The sequence below is a fragment of the Protobothrops mucrosquamatus genome, unplaced genomic scaffold (assembly GCF_001527695.2).
Source record: "Protobothrops mucrosquamatus isolate PMUCROS unplaced genomic scaffold, P.Mucros_1.0 scaffold204, whole genome shotgun sequence".
In the NCBI taxonomy this organism is placed as follows: Eukaryota; Metazoa; Chordata; class Lepidosauria; order Squamata; family Viperidae; genus Protobothrops; species Protobothrops mucrosquamatus.
In genome coordinates, this window is record NW_015386559.1 from 201,472 (window position 1) to 221,621 (window position 20,150).

General features: G+C 36.3%; 1 protein-coding gene across 1 annotated transcript in view; it reads right to left on the reverse strand.

Moving 5' to 3' along the window:
* The window catches only part of NEIL3 (nei like DNA glycosylase 3), a 31,178-nt gene extending 12,445 nt beyond the window's left edge, over window positions 1-18,733 (reverse strand). The window contains exons 1-7 of the mRNA XM_029283731.1: window positions 18,587-18,733; window positions 12,004-12,122; window positions 9,415-9,549; window positions 4,385-4,598; window positions 3,868-3,942; window positions 2,995-3,161; window positions 1,499-1,665 (exon numbers count right to left, since the gene is read on the reverse strand). Of these exons, the coding sequence (XP_029139564.1) occupies window positions 1,499-1,665; window positions 2,995-3,161; window positions 3,868-3,942; window positions 4,385-4,598; window positions 9,415-9,549; window positions 12,004-12,122; window positions 18,587-18,733 (1,024 nt within the window). The remainder of the gene's footprint in view (window positions 1-1,498; window positions 1,666-2,994; window positions 3,162-3,867; window positions 3,943-4,384; window positions 4,599-9,414; window positions 9,550-12,003; window positions 12,123-18,586) is intronic.
* Window positions 18,734-20,150: the final 1,417 nt, after the last annotated feature.

Consider the following 20,150-nt stretch of genomic DNA (forward strand, 5'->3'; position numbering starts at 1 on the left):
TGGAAGAGTAAAGTTTTACCTACAATAGAGGACTGGAGAGTGAAGGTTTCGCATCTTGCTGAAATGGCAAAGATTTCGGCTTATTTGAAGGATCACTCAAATGAACAATTTTTATCAATATGGAGAAGATGGATTGTTTATATTCAAAATAAGCATAGAATGGTGGAATATAGGTTAGGTTTTTAGATAAAAAAAAAAATTTTTTTCTTTATACATATACATATATTTCACCTACTTATGTAGAATTATACTTTGTGGAGTTAGGGATATTAATATAAGGTTATTTTTAGTTGAATAGTATCCTGGGATTAGGTTTGGGAAGTCCGGGTGGGGGGTGGGGGGGGGTTTCCAATTGTGATGTACTTGTGATGTGTTCTTTTTTTTTTATGCTGAAAACAATAAAAAATCTTTTGAAAAAAAAAAAAAAAGGAGTGTGTGCTTTGAAGATTAGAAGCTTAAGACTATTGCTGAATACTGCCCCAGGTAGTGGAAGGCAATATTGAACACAGCTATTGCGAAGAGAGTGGGATATACTACAAATGGCAGTCTGAACATATCTCCACTGAGAATCTCAATGCTTCAGAATCTCTGTGCTCCAGAATCTTAAGCATTTTATGGATTGAAATTTAGAATCTCAAATATTTTATTGCTAGGTTTAAGCACTTCTCAGTGCGCAGACTCTAGTATTCAAGAAATATCAATAAAGTGAAATACAGCAATGGCCCCTTCTAGCTATAAAAGGAAATATTTTCTCCCTTCCTGCAAATGTATTTCTTTTCAAATGTATGAAACATTTGGTTTGGCAATTCAGAAAGTGCTGAGACCCACAAAAAGTACAGAAAGTTCAACTGAATAATTCATTCAGCAGAGGATCATAGAACGGCTGTGAAAATATAGATTTGAGTTATAAAAAGAACATTCCATTTTAACGCAAACAATTGTTCCTAAAGTGCCTGGGTTTATAATTCAGATTTTAAGCACAAGTCTCAGCTCAAGATTTCTTATTTTCCCCCATCATGGTTTGTTTCAAAGAGAATTTCTTCTAAATTTTCTTCCTTTCTCAAGAGACAGGATTATACCCCTGTGCTGCTCTTTTACAAGATCCATAAGAAGACATTTGCCATTTTATTGTTAATTAAAATTAACAATACGAACTTCATGTTGCTAATGGCATGTAGAATAGCAGTAACGTTGGACCAAAGTTTGTTGTAATAAAAAATGCGAAGTGCAGTACATACATATTAGAAAGCATTTGCAGCAAAAAGAAAATATATATCAACAGTAAATAATACGGAGCTGCACAAACAGCAAATTAATGATATATGTGTCCATTGATATATAATTTCAGACTGAACTATCAGAGAAAACAATATAGAACTGAAACCTTAGTATGTTAAATCATATTACACACATTACATGTGAGAATAAAAATAATCTTTAGGTTATTGGTGTTGCATTACATAGTGATGCAAATAGGCAATCATAAAGCCTATAATACCTTTGGGCCGTGGAGTCAGGCATGCATCACATATTTTCACAGAAGGCTTGTTTATTAGAGTGCAGAGAATGCAAGCCCACTCTTCTTCTGACTTCTGAGCAGCTTCTCCAGAACAAGACTCCCTGTTGAATGGCCAGCCACTTAAACTACTTCTTCTTGGCTGTCTGCTGTGGGATGAAGGAAGGAGGCCAGATAGATTCAGTTGGTTGAACAACCATATTCAGTGAATGGTCCTTATTGGTTCAATGCTATATATTCAAGATGGACGGTGATTAATATTTATATGTAAGGGTGTAGGTATATACACATGTTGTATATAGCATGTTTATGTATGTTATGTATGTGTATAGTTTTGAGAACAGGCAACAGAATTTCATTTTTAATGTGTGCTAGTGCGCCCACAGTAAAAAAATGACAATAAAGGTTATCTATCCTATCTTATCTAACTTACTTGGAAAGAAATATGCAGCATACTTGAGCTTCTGTCCTGGACCTGGTGATTGTCAATATTTTCATAATTGCTTATATGAGTGTAAGGGATGTCCAACAAATCTGCAGTGACACAAAGCTGGGGGGATTGCTAACACCTTAAAAACAGACTCAAGGTTCAGAAGGATTTTGATAGCCTTGAACAATGGGCCTTTTCCAACAAATACAGTTCAGTGGCAAGAAAGGTAGATTTTGCTCTAGGTTTAACAGCCATTCATAAGAAAAATGGTCTGCTGCTAAATTCGCCAGCTTAGATATTCAATGAAAGGAACTGGACTAGTACTATTCCTCAGAGCTCACTTGATTTTCTTTAAGGAAAAAAAATCCAAAACCTTGCATTATCAGAATTACTGATGAATATTTGTGGCTCTATCTTGGCAAATGGCCTACTGCTCTATGGATTATGCACCAGAAACAAATTCTTTGTGTGTCTAATCACACTTGGCCAATAAAAAATTCTCTCCTCTTTCTCTTCTATTCCGTTCCCCAATTGTAATGGTTCAATATAAGCTGCTGTGATTTCACTGGCTGAGCAGACAACCCAACTAATACGAAAAGAGGGAGAAGACCAAGAAAAAAAATCCTCTTTAAAATTCAAATATTAAATTGTACTGAAATAATTTGTGAAATACTTCTAAAGGTAATAAGGTCCTTGACATACAACCACAATTGCGCCCAAAATTTATGTTGCTAGGTAAGACCGTTGTTAAGTAGGTTTTGCCCCATTTTATGACCTTTCATGCCACTGTTGTTAAGTGAATCACTGTAGCAGTTACATGGCTTCCCCATTGACTTTGCTTGTCAGAAGGTTGCAAAAGGTAATCACATGACCCTGGGAGACTGCAACCGTCATAAATATGAGTCAGTTGCCAAGAGGTTAAATTTGGTTCACATGAATATGGAGGTGCTACAATGGTCATAAGTGTGAAAAAACAGTCATAAGTCACTTTTTAATGTGCCATTGTAACTTTGAATAGTCACTAAGTGAATTACCTGTAAAGACTTACCCCAAATCCCCAGGCTGAGGTTTGTCGTTTTGGCACTGTGAGCAGAAATAGGTCATTCTGTTGTTCTCTCCTAATCGACATACTGTGATCTTTCCACTGCACTGGCAGCAAATGGGGCGTTTATACACTCTGTAATGTTTACTTACTGGCAATCTCATCTTGCAACACTGGAATAGACCATTATTATTTATGTGTCTTCAAAAGCCAAAGATGCAGCTCACCTCAAATCATATTTATCTTGCAATAACTGAAAAGAACTTACAAATAAATTGAAAAACCTTCTTTTAGCTGTAATGGACAAAATAAATTATTTATTCTTTTCTTTGCCTCTTTTAAGGGAAGAGGTTCTCTAGTGATATCTGTCAGTTGCATTAAAATCTTCTAAACATTGTCCAGGAGAAGTTGGATTAAGTAGCATTTCTCCAATCACCAAATTTAATAGAGTACAACATGTTTAGCCTGCAAAGGTTTTTAAAAATTACATATCTCTGCTCTAATAAAAGTTCAAATATAAAATATCATATTTAAGGGTTAGAACTCTTCCTCTGGAAGTGCAAACTTTCTTTAGAAAGATAATTTTTAATGACCTGGAATATTACATCATAGGATTCTTCTCTCTGGTATCCAGTGACATAGTTCCAAAAAGGCTACTTTCACTATTTTTAATGTGTAAGTTCATATATTATTTTAGCTCCATATCCTAAAAAAAATTAAACAGGTTTGTATTTAACAATGTACAAGGGAGGAAAAATCCTTTTATCAGTTAATGGAATAATACTGAAAATTTTAAGTAACATTTACTTTAAGGCTGCATATTCAGCTTGTATTTTTTTTTCTTTTTGCCAAATTCTTAGAAAAGATTTTTTCCCCTACCTTATAAAAGAGAAGTGAGAAATCCCGAGTCATTTTCACCAAATGGCATATTTGCTTATCTGTTAATTGGCAAACCTGTAATTTGGAACATTGGTTTTAAAAAGCTACAGTGAAGCCATGGCTCTTTGCTTTATATAACAGTGTCTTTCCTTAAAGAGATTTTGATGACTGGATAATAGATGAACCTATCTTAACAATACAAGAAACACTGACAATAACAAACCTACTGGGATTTTAATATAGCAATCATATACAGGAAACTAACTTCTTTAAATTTTTGTTATGAAATTGGTAATCATTGGTCAATGACCATGATTTTGATTTTGAATATAAATTACCTGTTGGGATTATCTATGGAAGGTAAGATTTCAATTAATTCCTCATAGAAACATTTTATTTACAATGTAACAGAGTGGTCATTGTGCACGCTACAATTTTCTTTTAGGAGCTCAAGACCTAAATCATCGTAAGCAAAATGTAAAATACAACTGAAAGCAACTAGAAATATTTTACATACTTTAACAATTGGATGCAGACCACTGTCATAAAGTGCTTCATTCTTTATGATATTTCCCACTCCAGGTAGAACTGCCTGATCAAGCAATACATCACATAACATACGGCCCTTTTGCTTCTTAATCTCACTTTCTGCTCTTTGGAAGCTAAATTTTGAACAGCAGACATCTAAATCTCCCAGCATTCTAATTTTTTCTTCACATTCAACTGTGTTTCTGTAGGATTAAAAATAAAAATAATTGTCAGATCATAACTGCCCAGAAGGCAAACTCTGCCTAAAATAAAATATCTTATGGGGACTAACCACCACTTCCCCCCATGGCCTCAGAGAATAGCTGAATGTTATCAGATAATACCTGCATGGGTCTTTGGATGGAAGCCATTCCAGAGGTCAGGCATTGCAACAGTGAAGGCAGGCTTCCCGAGTGCTAATAAATGATTCTTTTTTAAGGGATCTAAAGCATACTTATTCTGCCCAACTCCACTGGCCAGGCATAAACAGAGATAGGTGGTTCCTCAATTGCACCATACTGTATACCCATCACTGCCTGCAGGACTGCATTCTGGACTAGCTGTAGCTTCCAAGAGGTCTTCATGGGCAACTTATGCAAAGCACATTGCAAGAGCCATTGTAAGGTGACTAGGGAATAAGTGTCTGTCTGAAGAATCTTAACAGGTAGATTTCTGTGGTGTTTCAGCCACAACATCAAGCTGGAGCTATGAATCCAAAATGACTCCATGGGTTCATACCAGGCCCAAGTGGAGAAGTACAAACCAATTCAAGATTAAAGAAAGTCCCTGGAAACGGGCACAAATTGCTTCAGCCGCTCAGCACTGGCAGGATTTGGCCATGTTCACACAGCCTCCAGGCAACCCGGATCAAAATATACAATTAGTTATCATCAGCATACTGACTTAACCTGAGCCCAAACTGACAGATAATTTCACTCTGTGGTTTTATGAATATGTTAAATAATTAAGAAGTAGGTATGACTTCTGGTTTTGATATCGCGGTAAGATGGACGCAGGGAAGCAGGACTCTGCCTCCTGCGCCCAATTTCTTCCTGCTGGGGGCCTGAAAAGGGCCTGAAGTTGCCCTGGAGAGGTGACGAAAGGGGACCGTTGTAGATCGTGGGGAGATGGCGATCGATCTGCTTGATCCAAGGAAGCCCTCAGAACCAACAGGAGAAAGACTGGCTGTACCCATACAGCCAGTCGGAAGCTGCTGACCTCCAGAGAAAAAAAAGTGGTATTTAACAAGGGCAAGCAACATGTTTGAATCTGGGTGAGATTGTTTTCCTTCCTCTACGATTTTAAAACCTATTCTTGAAAAAAAAACCCGATCTGAAAGCAAGGAAACTCCCAGAACTAAAAGGTTTTTTCCCCCTTTTTTCACCCCCTCTCCCAGAATAAAAGCGGCAGTTTAAGCTTTCTTGGGGGAAAATAGAGAGACTATAAAATTAATTTGGACACAATAGAAAGAAAAAAAGTTGGGGGAGTTTTTCTTACCTTTCTTGGAGAGTATTGGAGCAAAACTTAAAGAAAAAAATATTTTTTGGTTGGAAAATTACAAAACGGATACCTAATGACATCTAGTGGTGAAAAAAAAAAGAACTACACCAAGCTCTATTTATATTTTGTCTGGAGTGAGGGAACTTGGCCTGAAGCCTAGACATAGATAACAGACTAAACTCTTTGTTTCTGAATTTCATAACCTTGCAAATTGCAGCTGAAAAAAGAGAAAAACCTTTTGGGCTGTCTTTTCTGCAGGATGAATTAGAACTAAAACTACAAACTAGTTTGAAGCCATCTGGTTTCCTCGGATTATAAATATTGTTTGACTTGTAATTTTATAAACTATTTAGAGACAGACTGAATGGCAAGTAACTATCTACGGTAAGACATTTTGGATTATAATTTTGGCAGATTGGTAACTTCACATGTTGGGACAATTGGTTAGAGCTGGAGTCAGAAGATAGAAGTGGATTATAAACTTTTTTCCCTCTCCCCATTTTTTTCTTTTTTTTCCTTTTTCCTTTTGTTTTTTCTCTTTTTCTTCTTGTTGTCTGGGAGCCTATTGGATTATAAACTTTTAGTCTCAGAACTACTTAAGGACAGTGGAAGCTTAACTGTTGGTGATTTTCTTTGGAGAAGGCCCTATGGACTATTAATTTGGAGTAGTAGGACCTTGCAGATTATAAATTTTGACTGAGCGATAATCTTCGATTTTGGACAACTGCTCACAAACAGAAGTGGATTACAATTTTTTTCTTCTTCTTTGTTCTCCCTTCTTTTTCAGGGGGTTTATTGGATTATAGAGACTATAGACAAGAACTATAAGAGTTATTTAAGACAAATTTAAATGATATATTGTGGTACTGAATACAAGATTAATGGTTGGTATAAGGGAAAAGTATTAGAGTTGATAAAAAAACTTGGGGGGGTTGGAATTAAAACTGTCTAAAACTGGCAAGAAAACGCCCTCAGCTCCGTCCTCCACTTCTGCAAGCACTGTGTATCAGAGATCAATCAAATCAATGCTTCAACAAGAAAAATCTAACAATTTTCAGAAGGAGATGCAAGTGGCATTACAAGCAATTCAAGAGGCAATCTCCTCCCACAAAGAAGATACAAGGAAAAACCATGAGGAGACAAAAGACAACTTTGATAAAATGAATCAAGAAATTCATAACATAAACTCTCAACTAGAAAGCTTCTGACAGATGGTCACAAAGAATGAAACAAAGAATTCAGAAAATAGAAGAAAATCAGTAGAGACTGATCAGAAGATAGCAGAAATAAAAGATGAAAATCAGAGGTTGATGCAGGCAAATAGAGAACTGGAAGATTCAATGGCAGTTTTGGAAATGGAAAAGGCATCTTATTTTTTACAATTTCAAAACATAACGGAGGATAAGGAAGAGAATCTTGCAGATTTGATGATAGAGCTATTGGCTGAAGCACTGGAAATCGGGAAACAGAAAATTGAAGGAGAGATAGACCAGATATTTTGAGTCAATTCAAGCTATGTGAGGAGAAATAAAGTCCCTAGAGAAGTACATGTTAGATTCATCAAAAGATCTATAAGAGATGAGATATTAAGAGCGAGAGATTATCCTCTGCATTATAAAGAAAAGGAAATTGTAGTGCTGAAGCAGCTCCACAGGAGGATAAGAGATTCAAGAAGAGAATACCAATTCCTGACCAGAAAATTAATTGAAAAAGGAGTGAACTTCAGATGGCTGATTCCAGAAGTGATTTTAATTAATTGAGACATGAAAAGAAACAGATTGGACACCACTCAAGGCAATGGAATTTTATGAGACATACAAAGCATTTTTGGAAGGGAAAAATCCGGAATTGCATGCAGAGAGAGAAGCAAAAAAACAGGAAGAGATAGCAATAGAAGGAGCAGCTAAACTAAGGGAAGAAGATGAGGCAAAAGCAAGAGAACAAAGACATAAGAACAACTAGGAGAATAAAACCTAAATATAACTGAAGAAGATGGAGAAGGAAAATGGGATTCTTTCAATGAATATAAATGGATTGAACTCCCCCGCAAAAAGGATTATTTTTTTTACATGACTACGGAAATTAAAAATGGATATAGTTTGTCTCCAAGAAACACATATTAAAAGACAACATTACAACCTGTTGGAACAACCGAAAATCGGGAAACTTCACTTCTCACTAGTACAACAAAAGAAAAGAGGAATAGCTTTATATATCAAAGAGATAATGAACCACAAACAAATCTATGCAGATGAAGAGGGAAGAATATTAATGGTGGAAATAATAAATCAAAAACAAATATTGATGGTACCAATATATGCTCCTAATAACAAACACGAAGAATTTTATCAAAAATTACACAAAAAAATAGTGGAATTGGAATATCAAAATATTTGTTTAATGGGAGACTTTAATGCAATAGTAGATGGAACGCTGGACTACAAAAGTAGCAAAACAGGAAAAAAAGGAAGGAAAGAAGTAGGTATGGAAATTGTAAAAATGATTAAAATTGTCAAAACCAAGCTGAACTGAGGACGAAACAGCCTTGAACTAAAATGGGGGGCAGGTGGAAGGAAATGATTAATTTTTGTTTGTTTTAGCTTTTATCTTCCGTACCCGAAAATGAAAAATGGGTCAAGGGAACAAAGATTTAGCAAAGACTTAGGTGTTTTCAAAATAGTAGATATTTCAATCATAGAATAGCTAAGTTCAAAGATAATACAAGAAACAATGGCTTATCAGTAATAAGATTATCTGACTCTTGGATTTTCACAACTTTCCCATTTCTCCTCCTTTGTTGGAACCATGGAGAAATCAGTTTTAGCTCCTGTTTTCAATTAACCATAATACCTAAAGCAGAAATCACATCATATGTAAATACATAAGCTGCAGTAAATTAAAAATAATTAACCCCATAAAACATGACAGGATATAAGTGAATGGGACTTACTCCCAAGTATGCTTGCAAGGAACTTAGTAGGAATGATTTCTTAACAAGCATGATCAAGAGCAAGTTGTTAATCAACATATAGGGGACTTAGAGAGACAAAGAAGTAGGGCATGCATTTATAAAGAATGTTTGCCACCTGCTCATTCTTATAATACTCATGCTAAATATTAATAGCTTAAACAAAATTTCTGCTGGGTGATTTTTAGGTGTATTTTTAATCAAACATGGTTTAAAAATCAATTACCCTAACTTTTTTATGAATACAACACTAGAGCTTAATACATACAAACATTTATGAGTAAAAGGGGACTGTAACTTATAATAGAGATTGCCAAGTATGAATCAAGGGAGTGGCTTTGTCATTAAATATACAATTTAAACATGCACTGGGATTTTAAAAACCTCTTTTCTCCATCTAGTCACAATCAATCTATATAAAGCAAATGAAGTGAACTACTAGAATTAAGCATATTTTCAGTAGATTTAAGCAAGCTCCCACAGTTGACTTAGAATGGCAATATTTTCCTTCCTGGATGAAAGATATTCCAGTAAAACATATGTTGCTTTACCTAAGCTCTACAGCTGCATCGTAGAAACAAATCAAATCAGTAGTAAATTGTATTTCTAAGGCTGCTAGTGCTATACTTCTCTTTTGGCTTGCATCTGGATTTATACGCAAAGAACCATTCATTCCAAAGTGGATCCTAGAAGAGAAATGTATTTTAAAATATATTTTATTCAAAACTTTTTCTAGCTTTATGACTACTCAAATGCAATTCTGGTTCTGATTAATAGCATGCTATAATCATTGACCTAATTTCATTTGGCCTTCAGCCTAATGCCATCACCATCACCCTTTTTCTTTCTTTCCTTTTTCTTTTCTTTCTTTCTCTTGTTTTGGTGCCAAAACAAAAGTCCCAGTAATTGCCTGGACCAGTTTACTTGGCAAGATTTCAGAAGTAGTTTGCTCTTGTGTTCTTCCTAGAGCTGAGTGGTCAGCCCAAGCCTAGACTTCATGCCTAAAGCAGAACTAGAATTCAGGGTCTCCTGGTTTCTTGCCTCAGGTGTTAACCATTTCCCCAACTGTTCAAAAGCCCTTTACAAATGATAAAGTCAGAGTCTAAAAAAAGACCTCTTGTCTTCCCAACTGTACGCTATTAACTGAGGAAAACAAAGAACTAAGAACATGTTAAAAATACTTTTAAAAAGACATGTCTGCTTTTTTTTTAAGTGGACTGATAGAAGGGAAAAGAATGTGCCCATTAGGTCCCAAACACCAAAGTGCCCTCAACATTGGCATGTGATTCAACAAACCATGCCTGCAAGAATGTGTCTGAAAAGTCACTTCGTGTGAGATGAGTGACTATAAATGTGAGAAATAAATAAAAAAGAAATATAATTGTTCTTGATGTCAACTTTATCTTAGAAATTGTTTGGTTAAAGCTAATTCATATAAATATACAAGCGTGGGACAGCTAAACTAAACATTTATTTACTGGAAGACTTAAACATACACATGTGATTTTAGTGGGGTCTAAAATAATAATAATAACACAACAATAATAATAGTAATAATAAAGTTGGAAGGGACCTTTCCTGCTCAGGCAGGAAACCCTAAACCATTTCAGACAAATGGCTGTCCAGTCTCTTCTTAAAAACTTCCAGCGTTGGAGCATTCACAGCTTCTGGAGGAAAATTGTTCCACTGATTAATTGTTCTAACTATCAGGAAATTTCTCCTTAGTTCTAGGTTGCTTCTCTCTTTGGTTAGTTTCCATCGATTGCTTCTTGTCTTGCCTTCAGGTGCTTTGGAGAATAGCTTGACTCCCTCTTTGTGGCAACCCCTGAGATATTGGAACACTGCTATCATGTCACCCCTCGTCCTTTTCTTCATTAAACTAGACATTCCCAATTCCAGCAACCGTTCCTTCTTTGTTTTAGCCTCCAGTCCCCTAATCATCTTTGTTGCTCTTCTCTGTACTCTTTCTAGAGTACAGAGATCATTTTTAGATCGTGGTGACCAAAACTGGATGCAGTATTCCAAGTGTGGCCTTACCAAGGCATTGTAAAGTGGTATTAACACTTCACATGAGCTTGATTCTATCCCTCTGTTAATGCAGCCTAGCACTGTGTTGGCTTTTTTGACAGCTGCAGCACACTGCTGGCTCATATTTAAGTGATTGTCCACTAGGACTCCGAGCTCCTTCTCACAGTTACTACTATTGAGCAAGGTACCACCTATACTGTACCTGTGCATTTGGTTTTTCTTGCCTAAATGTAGAACCTTACTTTTTTCATCACTGAATTTCAGTTTGTTAGATAGTGCCCAATGTTCAAGTCTGTCAAGATCCTTCTGTATATTAAGTCTATCTTCTGGAGTGTTGGCTATTCCTGCCAGTTGGTGTCGTCTGCAAATTTGATAAGTTCCCCATCTATCCCCTCATCCAAAGATGAAGATGTTGAATAGTACTGGGCCCAGAACAGAGCCCTGGGGCACCCCACTACAGACTTCCTTCCATGCAGATGCAGTTTCACTGAGGACCACACCCTGAGTATGGCTAGTTAGCCAGCTACGAATCCATCTGGTGGTGATGCTGTCTACCCCACATTTTTCTATCTTATCAAGCAGTAGGTTGTGGTCTACTTTATCAAATGCCTTACTGAAGTCCAAGTAAATGATATCCACAGCATTCCTCTGGTCCACTAATTTTGTCACCTGGTAAAAAAAATGCAGTAAGATTTGTTTGGCATGATCTGTTTCTGACAAACCCATGTTGGCTTTTGGTAATGACTTTGTTTGCCTCTAGGTGTTCGCTGATTCATTGCTTGATTATCTTTTCCAAGATCTTCCCAGGTATTGAGGTCAGGCTGATAGGTCTGTAGTTTCCTGATTCCATTTTTTTTTTCATTTTTTGAAATACTATGGGTTTGATTGGCTCATGATCCATAAAATGGCGGGGAGGTGTCTATTTCCTTACTGTAGTACTACAATTTATGCTAAGTCATGTTCATACTTATGAAGTTCATAGTCTTTAATATAGCTGGTACAATCAAATGTTTACTTTGTATCTGGGCAAGAAGAAAATAATTTTCCGAGAAGGATAAATAAGTCATGATAATTACTTTGAATTATACAAGTTAAGAATATATCTTTCTCACCTTAAGGTTTTTTCTCCAAAATACATGAAAAGTTCTTTCCCCAAAGTTTCCACGCCATAGTACATACATCTATTAAGCACCTTTAAGAAACTCTGGCATAAATTCTTATTTCCGGAAATCTAAACAGTTTGAAAATATTAACAAAATAAATGTTAGGAAATAAGTTTAAGTTTGTTTTCACATTTATCCATTTATGAGACATAATTCATTTCAGGTGGTTCTCAATATATGACAACAATTGAGCCCAAAATTTTTGTTGCTAAGCAAGGCAGTTGTTAAGTGAGTTGTGCCTTATTTCATGACCTTTTTTATCACAATTGTTAAGTGAATCACTGCAGTTAAGTGAATGATGTGGTCACTAAGTGATTCTGGCTTTCCCTTTTGACTTTGCTTGTTAGAAGTTGACTAGAAGGTTAAAAATAGTGATCCCATGACCTCAGGACAGTGCAACTGTCATATACATGCCAGTTGCCAAGCACCTGAATTTTGATCACATGACTATGGGGATGCTATAACAGTCATGTGATAAAATAATCATAGGTCACTTTTTTTCAGTGTTGTAACTTTGAACGGGCACTAAATGAATGGTTGCCTAAGTCAAGGACTACTATATAGGATACAGAAAGAACTGACCTTATGCCAACAGTATATAAAAAAAGTCTAGTTTCCTCACCACTGAGTTAAAGCATTATTTACTCAGTCAGTACAAAACAATGCTGACATAATATTTGATATTTTCTTTGTCAATTCCTATCCCACCTTGGCCGCATCTATTCTAAGTCATTTCTAAAATAATTGGTTCGCTTCTCTGGTTTTGCTACCATCACTTTTTAATACATCACAGCTATCGTGGAAAACACCATCCAGTGCTTTACAGCAGGAATCCAAAAGATCTCACTGAAACTTTGCCTAAGCTCCGCTTGGCTGACATGTATCCCTTCTTCCATATCCCATTTGGGCATCACCCAAGTTAAAATAATTAACATTACAATAATTAAGAACTACAAAACATATGGAAAGACTTCAGGGCAGAATAGGCCCAATGGAGATAAAAAACGACCTTATTATGGGTATATAATTATTTCTATCCAGGAAAGCAAGAATAACTGAAGCTGGCTAGCTTATGAGGAACAGGATTTCATATGCTTGGCAAGAAAGGCTGTGATTGAATATAGAGACTTGGCATACAAGTGCAAATTTGTTTCTTCTTTTTCTTCAAATGAAAGAGTTGGGGGTCTGCTGACCTCTTATTTATCTAGTTGGAAGCCTGGAAACATGGTGATGTCAAAATTATGTCAGATATTAAAAAAATCTCAGTGATGTCTGCAAATGATAATGGCACATCATAGGCATTGCTGAGGTCAAGGCATGATGGTGACATAGGTAAATGCAAGCAATGAAAAAGTCACAGCATTGATAATATCATTCAATATAGATCCTATAATATTAGTCTGTCTTTTATGTTCATCAGCTGAGGCCCTCCTTTGTCAGTACCCACTGGAGTGTTATTTTGGTGTGATCCAAGAACAAGATCAAATTCAAATTATGTAGAATCTGAAAACTACTGTCCTACTTATAAACACTTGCTAATGTTTTATATTTGACTACTGTGTAGAAGATATGTATTTAACATTGTATCATATAGAGATGTATGGTTTGAAAGGTAATTCATACTTTAATAAACAACAGGTTTTCATAAAAATGCTAACATAAATGCTATATTCATATTAGTTTAGAAGCTGGATGTCAACGAATCAAGCAATTTTGGAATTCTTAAAGAAACCATCTTTAAATACTATTCTCAAGTGTTGTAGTTGGATATCTGAGAGAAGGAAAAACAATCTTGTTCCCAAGCAATTCAGACAGGAAACTTTAGAAAAATAATATGTAATGTGAGGATATTTTCAGATGCAATACAGATTCTATCTCATTATTTCATAATCTATTTTTACAGCTGAATGCCTATAAGAATATGTAAACATACTTGGTAGTGAACTATATTCATATTTATTTGCTAATTGCCTATGAAACTCATAGGAGAAAGGAAAGGAAATGTATCCATTCACTCAAAGCAATTACCACTATTGACAGAAAGCTGACATCTAAAAACTCAAATAACTAAATAATACTGCTTATTTAGATTATAAGTTGATTTTAATGGACTATAGGAAAAGAATTCTAATATCAAAATTGCAATTGTGAGGTAAGAGCATTAGGCAAAGATTCCATATATACAAAATGTGGGTAAGATAGCATCACCACCAGATGCATTCACAGCTGGCTGACCGGCCGTACTCAGTGTGTGGTCCTCAATGGAACTGCATCTACATGGAGGGAAGTGTGCAGTGGGGTGCCCCAGGGCTCTGTTCTGGGCCCAGTACTATTTAGCATCTTCATCAATGATTTGGATGAGGGGATAGATGGGGAACTTATCAAATTTGCAGACAACATCAAGCTGGCAGGAATAGCCAACACTGCAGAAGATAGGCTTAAGATACAGAAGGATCTTGACAGACTTGAACATTGGGCACTATCTAACAAAATGAAATTCAATGGTGAAAAAAGTAAGGTTCTACATTTAGGCAAGAAAAACCAAATGCACAGGTACAGTATAGGTGGTACCTTGCTCAATAGTAGTAACTGTGAGAGGGATCTCGGAGTCCTAGTGGACAATCACTTAAATATGAGCCAGCAGTGTGCTGCAGCTGCCAAAAAAGCCAACATAGTGCTAGGCTGCATTAACAGAGGGATAGAATCAAGTTCAGGTGAAGTGTTAATACCACTTTACAATGCCTTGGTAAGGCCACACTTGGAATACTGCATCCAGTTTTGGTGACCACGATGTAAAAAAGATGTTGAGACTCTAGAAAGAGTACAGAGAAGAGCAACAAAGATGATTAGGGGACTGGAGGCTAAAACATACAAGGAACGGTTGCTGGAATTGGGAATGTCTAGTTTAATGAAGAGAAGGACGAGGGGTGACATGATAGCAGTGTTCCAATATCTCAGGGGTTGCCACAAAGAAGAGGGAGTCAAGCTATTCTCCAAAGCACCTGAAAGCAGGACAAGAAGTAGTGGATGTTAACTAATCGAAAAGAGAAGCAACCTAGAACTAAGTAGAAATTTCCTGACAGTTAGAACAATTAATCAGTGGAACAATTTTCCTCCAGAACCTATGAATGCTCCAATGCTGGAAGTTTTTAAGAAGAGACTGGACAGCCATTTGTCTGAAATGGTATAGGGTTTCCTACCTGAGCAGGGGGTTGGACTAGATGACCTGCAAGGTTCCTTCCAACTTTATATTATTATTATTATTATTATTATTATTATTATTATTATTATTATTATTATTATTATTATTGTTGTTGTTGTTGTTGTTGTTGTTGTTGTTGTTTTTGTTGTTGTTGTTGTTTGTTGTTTTTGTTGTTATTATTATTATTATAATAATTATAAAATGCAGATATATTTTTCTTAATCCTTCAGAAATTAGAGGGGAAAAAAGTTGAAAATGTATTTTAAAAGCTGAACCCAAATTTCATGACATTTAGCAATTCGTTTAGCAATATTTTAGCAGTATTTGCCATTCTACTATAATATGCTGACATTCTTTATCTTCCCAGCTACATACACAATAGTAAATAATTAAAAGACTCAAGATTGCTGTTTTCGCAGTTGCTAATTTCCTTTTGAATTTTTAAATGCCTTTGTGAAATAAACATGTTGTAAACTGAAGGTCATGGTGTAAGTTGATTACTTCAGACACGATTAGACATTGGCATTGGGTTCATGAAAGCAGAAAGTGATTAGGGATAATTTTAAGCTTTCTTGAATATAATTTTCAGTGCCAGAATCAGCTGTGAATAGCTAGATGTAAATCAAGAGAATATCACAGGAATAGTTTCTTCTTAGTATATTCTCTTTAGTGATATGTTAGATCAGGGGTGTCAAACTGCCGGCCCACGGTCCGGTTGCATCATATGGTAGCTGGGCCCACCCCAGCTGCGGCAATGCAAAAAAAATCACAATATGTCGCGTATCATGGCGAGTTTGACACCCGTGTGTTAGATCATTGCTTACTTTTTTTTAGTTGCATGCACTTCCGCAGCTTCTTTGATCCCTGTAACAACTTCCCTTCCCAGCAAGTGGTGATCAGGTGGGAACATATCTCACAACTGACTTAACCATGAATATTCAAGCACTCAGTAAATAAGACTAGAAAAATATGACAGGGCTTTCTTGCTGTGAACATTATGTATGAGTGAAGCTCACTTTTAAACAAATAGTAGATTGATAATATAAAGTGTTCCTGAATTATATATTTCTACAGAGGGAAAATTTCATGCTTTCTTGCTGCTACAATAAGGAAAAACCATTCAGTACACAAAAAATGAAAGATTATAATCCATCCTTTTTTTGAACCATACTCCTAACCAGGACTATAATACTGTAGGTACTAGCAGGGCTTTTTTTGTCATAGAACGCCAAGAACGGAGTTCCGGCACCTTTTTTGGATGGAACCTTGTGGGTAGGCAAGGCGGGTTGTATGATGTGTGTGAGTTCTGGCACCTTTTTTTTTTTTTTTTTTTACAAAAAAAGCACTAGGTACTAGTATTGAATATTAAGTCATACAAGCCAGGAAAAATTTTACTGGATGAGCTGCTATATATGCAGACTGATCTCTGGTTAAACCCAATCATCTAGCTCAATATTATAGGATTATAGGAGTTTAATATCTAGCATTGAGCCCAGTTGTAGGACTATCTGTGGGGCAGGATAGTAATGCCAGGGCACATATAACGTAAATGCACTTGTAAATTATCTACATAAGTAGTAGCACTGAGATATTTAAAATGAATGCCAACCATGACCTTCAGCTACAATCAACAAACCAAAATATAGAATCTACCAAATATTTTTCCTCTAGTTAAAAATCCATGAACACTTTGTGGATCATGTTCCGACTAATGGCATTTCTTTGCCTGCATTCAAACAAAGACAGAGACAGCAATTCTCTTGGTATATCCATCCCACCAATCAGAATTCAGGCTTAGCTCTTCACAGCTCATTAATCCAAGCTGCTCATTTATATTCCAACATCTTTTCCCCTATAAAGTTCCACAAGCCCCAACAGGGTAATTTTATGCTGGCAACACTAGTGATCAAAACTTGCAGACAAGTGGCATGCTGTGTACATGGGAAGCAAAGAAAAAAAAATCCTCTTGTCCTAAGCCTTTACACCAATAGTATGTCTCATTAGCACATTTTTAAACAAATAAACAAGTCCACCCACCCAGTTTATATATTTATATAGATGTATGCCAATTTCTGAATGTGATCTTTCTGCATGGTAATGGCAGTTATTCTATAGTGGATGTTGTATAACTGACTTCTTTATAATAAACAAATAAAATCGCCATCTTTCTAATTAGACGGAGTGACTGGAAGACACTTTCCTCATTATTTCTTACATGTGTTCGATGTTTGCCAGAGTTCTTCCAACTCTTTATATTAATCAGACTTGTTACGGTTGATTTATTATGTTAATGACAGGAATATATTACAGATGTTGGTTATTTCTTTTTAAGTGTATTGTGAAAGGAGAGAAAAAAGCCACACAAAAAACCCCTGCCAGAAAATCTCTCTGATAGTCAAAAAACTTATGATTACCGAGAATGAGATGACTGTGCTGGTTATGTTAACCTCATATCAATCAGTCACGTCTTTTGCAATTCTCATATGCAAAGGACTCTTGTGATAAACGATTATTTAGTAACTGGGCAGCTTGCATATGCTTAATCTTTAGGAACAAGAGGCTGTCAAACTCTATAGCAGCCTGCACAGTACTGCACATTGCCAATCAGATGTAGATGAAATTCAGGCCAGGCTTGCCATACAATTATTAATGAAAGAACCAACTGGAATGCCTAAAATTAGGGATACTTTAATCAAGCATGTACTCATTTTCCATTTTATAATCTGCAAAATAGCTTGAATTCAATAACTTAATAGGTTTAACCCAACCGTAAAACAAATACTAAGGATTAGCCTAGATGAGTTGTTTAAGTTGGTTACCTGTCTATTGAATGGCACTAATGTCTTGGAAGAAATGATTCAGACAGGAATTCTAGCAGTTAGAGTCTGTTTCTGCTACTCCGGATTTTAGTCATTATTAACAGTATTTGTGAATAGGTACCTACCTCTCAATGGTATGGGAACTAACCTGCTACTTATGAATACTTTCTGCTCTCCACAGACTTCATCTCAGGAAGGTCGAACACCAGAGCATGGTTGCCACAACCGCTTTCCCTCATTTAAATGAGTTAGGGCAATTAAGTGACATGGATTCTTGGTCCTACCTAGTGCTATTAATTTCATATTTACAATTCCGCACACACACAAAAACATGCTTTGAAAGATTCCTCAGTGTGGTTTGCTGCCCTTGTCTCGGGGAAGAGCGCAGAAAAGGAAATTGCCCCATCCAGCTCGGGCCTAATTGCAATCCAAGAGCTCGTGGGGAGGAATGTGAAGTTCGTGCACGCCCCTCCGTGGTAGAACTTCGGGCACTACTAACCTTATCCGAGACGCCGTCAGCGGCTCTTCTCTTTGAGGCTCCATCTTGCGACGCAGAAGGGACCAGTGCAGTTCCCCGCACACACCTCACGATTTGACCCGGTGCAATTCGACTACTGATCTTCTCCCCGTTCAGCTTGCAACCGGGACCTTCCACCATATTGGAGGAAAAAGGAAAAACGGCTGGCGAAGCTTTATTCAAATTTCGCGCCGCCACTCCTGCATAACTACTCCACCCAAGCCGAGACAGTCCCTCTTTCGTAATTGCTTTTGGTGATCTCACAAACACAAGCAGAGAGAGCGTGGGAGTCCCGATTTCTCCTGAAAAGTTTTTGAACAGCAGGCTCCGGATGTGAGTCTTATTTTCCTTTCTTAAGCATAAAATGTGCTCCTTTTCATTCGAACTTCTTGGGCAATATAAACAGTCGAACTCCTTTTCTGCAAGCAAGAAAACGAAAATAATTTCTCCCAGCATCCAAGTTTTGGATTACTTCAGGTTAAAACTTAAATTAAATTAAATACTTTGTTGCAAGCTGCTTCCACTGTTTCTTTTATATTGTAAAAGATATTGAGATTTTTTTTCAGTAAAGAAAAAAAGTCTATCCTACCTTAACAAGATTGTTGTAAGGAAAAAGGAATGTGGCTTGTAGCTGGAAGAAAGGAGACCTATAAAGGTGAAAATAATAAAAAAAAAGCAGGAGAAAAGGAAACTTTTAAAAGGGGAGCTATAGAAGCTGATTATTTTAATTGGGATCAGATTGTAGGGAAAGGAAGCCCAATCTTTGCATTTTGTAAAACGTTCAATTTCATTGCTCCTTTGCATTTGTTAGATCAGTCTTCCCAACCTACTTCTTTTAAAATTACTCTGAATCAGGCTTTCTGGTTATACTGACTGATGGAAGGTATACTCCCATCTCAAGACCCCAGGAAGGAAGACAGAAATGGAAGAAAATTTCCAGATAAAACTGTCAACACAGCATATTCCATATTTTACTTTTTAGATTACAGGTAGTGTTCAGCTTACAACTATTCATTTAGTTACCATTTGAAGTTAAAATGGCACTGAAAAAAGTTATTTATGACTGTTTTTCACACAACTGTTGCAGCATCCCCATAATCACATGATCAAAATTCAGACGCTTAACATATTTCTGACAATTGCAGGGTCCCCAGTCTTGTGATAATCTTTTGAGACTTTTTGACAAGCAAAGTCAATGGGGAACCCAGATTCAGTTAACCATGTTATTAAACATCTGCAGTGATTCACTTAACTTGGCAAGAAAGTTCATAAAATGGGTAAAAACTGTCTTTCTTAGCAACAGAAATTTTGGGCTCAATTGTTGTCATAAGTGGAGGACTACTGTATTTTGGTAGTTTTAATTTGTCATATGATGCAATTTATTGAATACTAGCTGTACCCGGCCACGCGTTGCTGTGGTTAAATGGAAAAGAAAGAAAAGAGAAAGCGCACGTTTGTGTTGCTTTTAGGTCCAAGAGATGGTGCTGTTTTTCAAAAAAGCATGTTTTTACCTGTCACATGTGTGACATCTATATAATATAGGTATATAAAAACACGC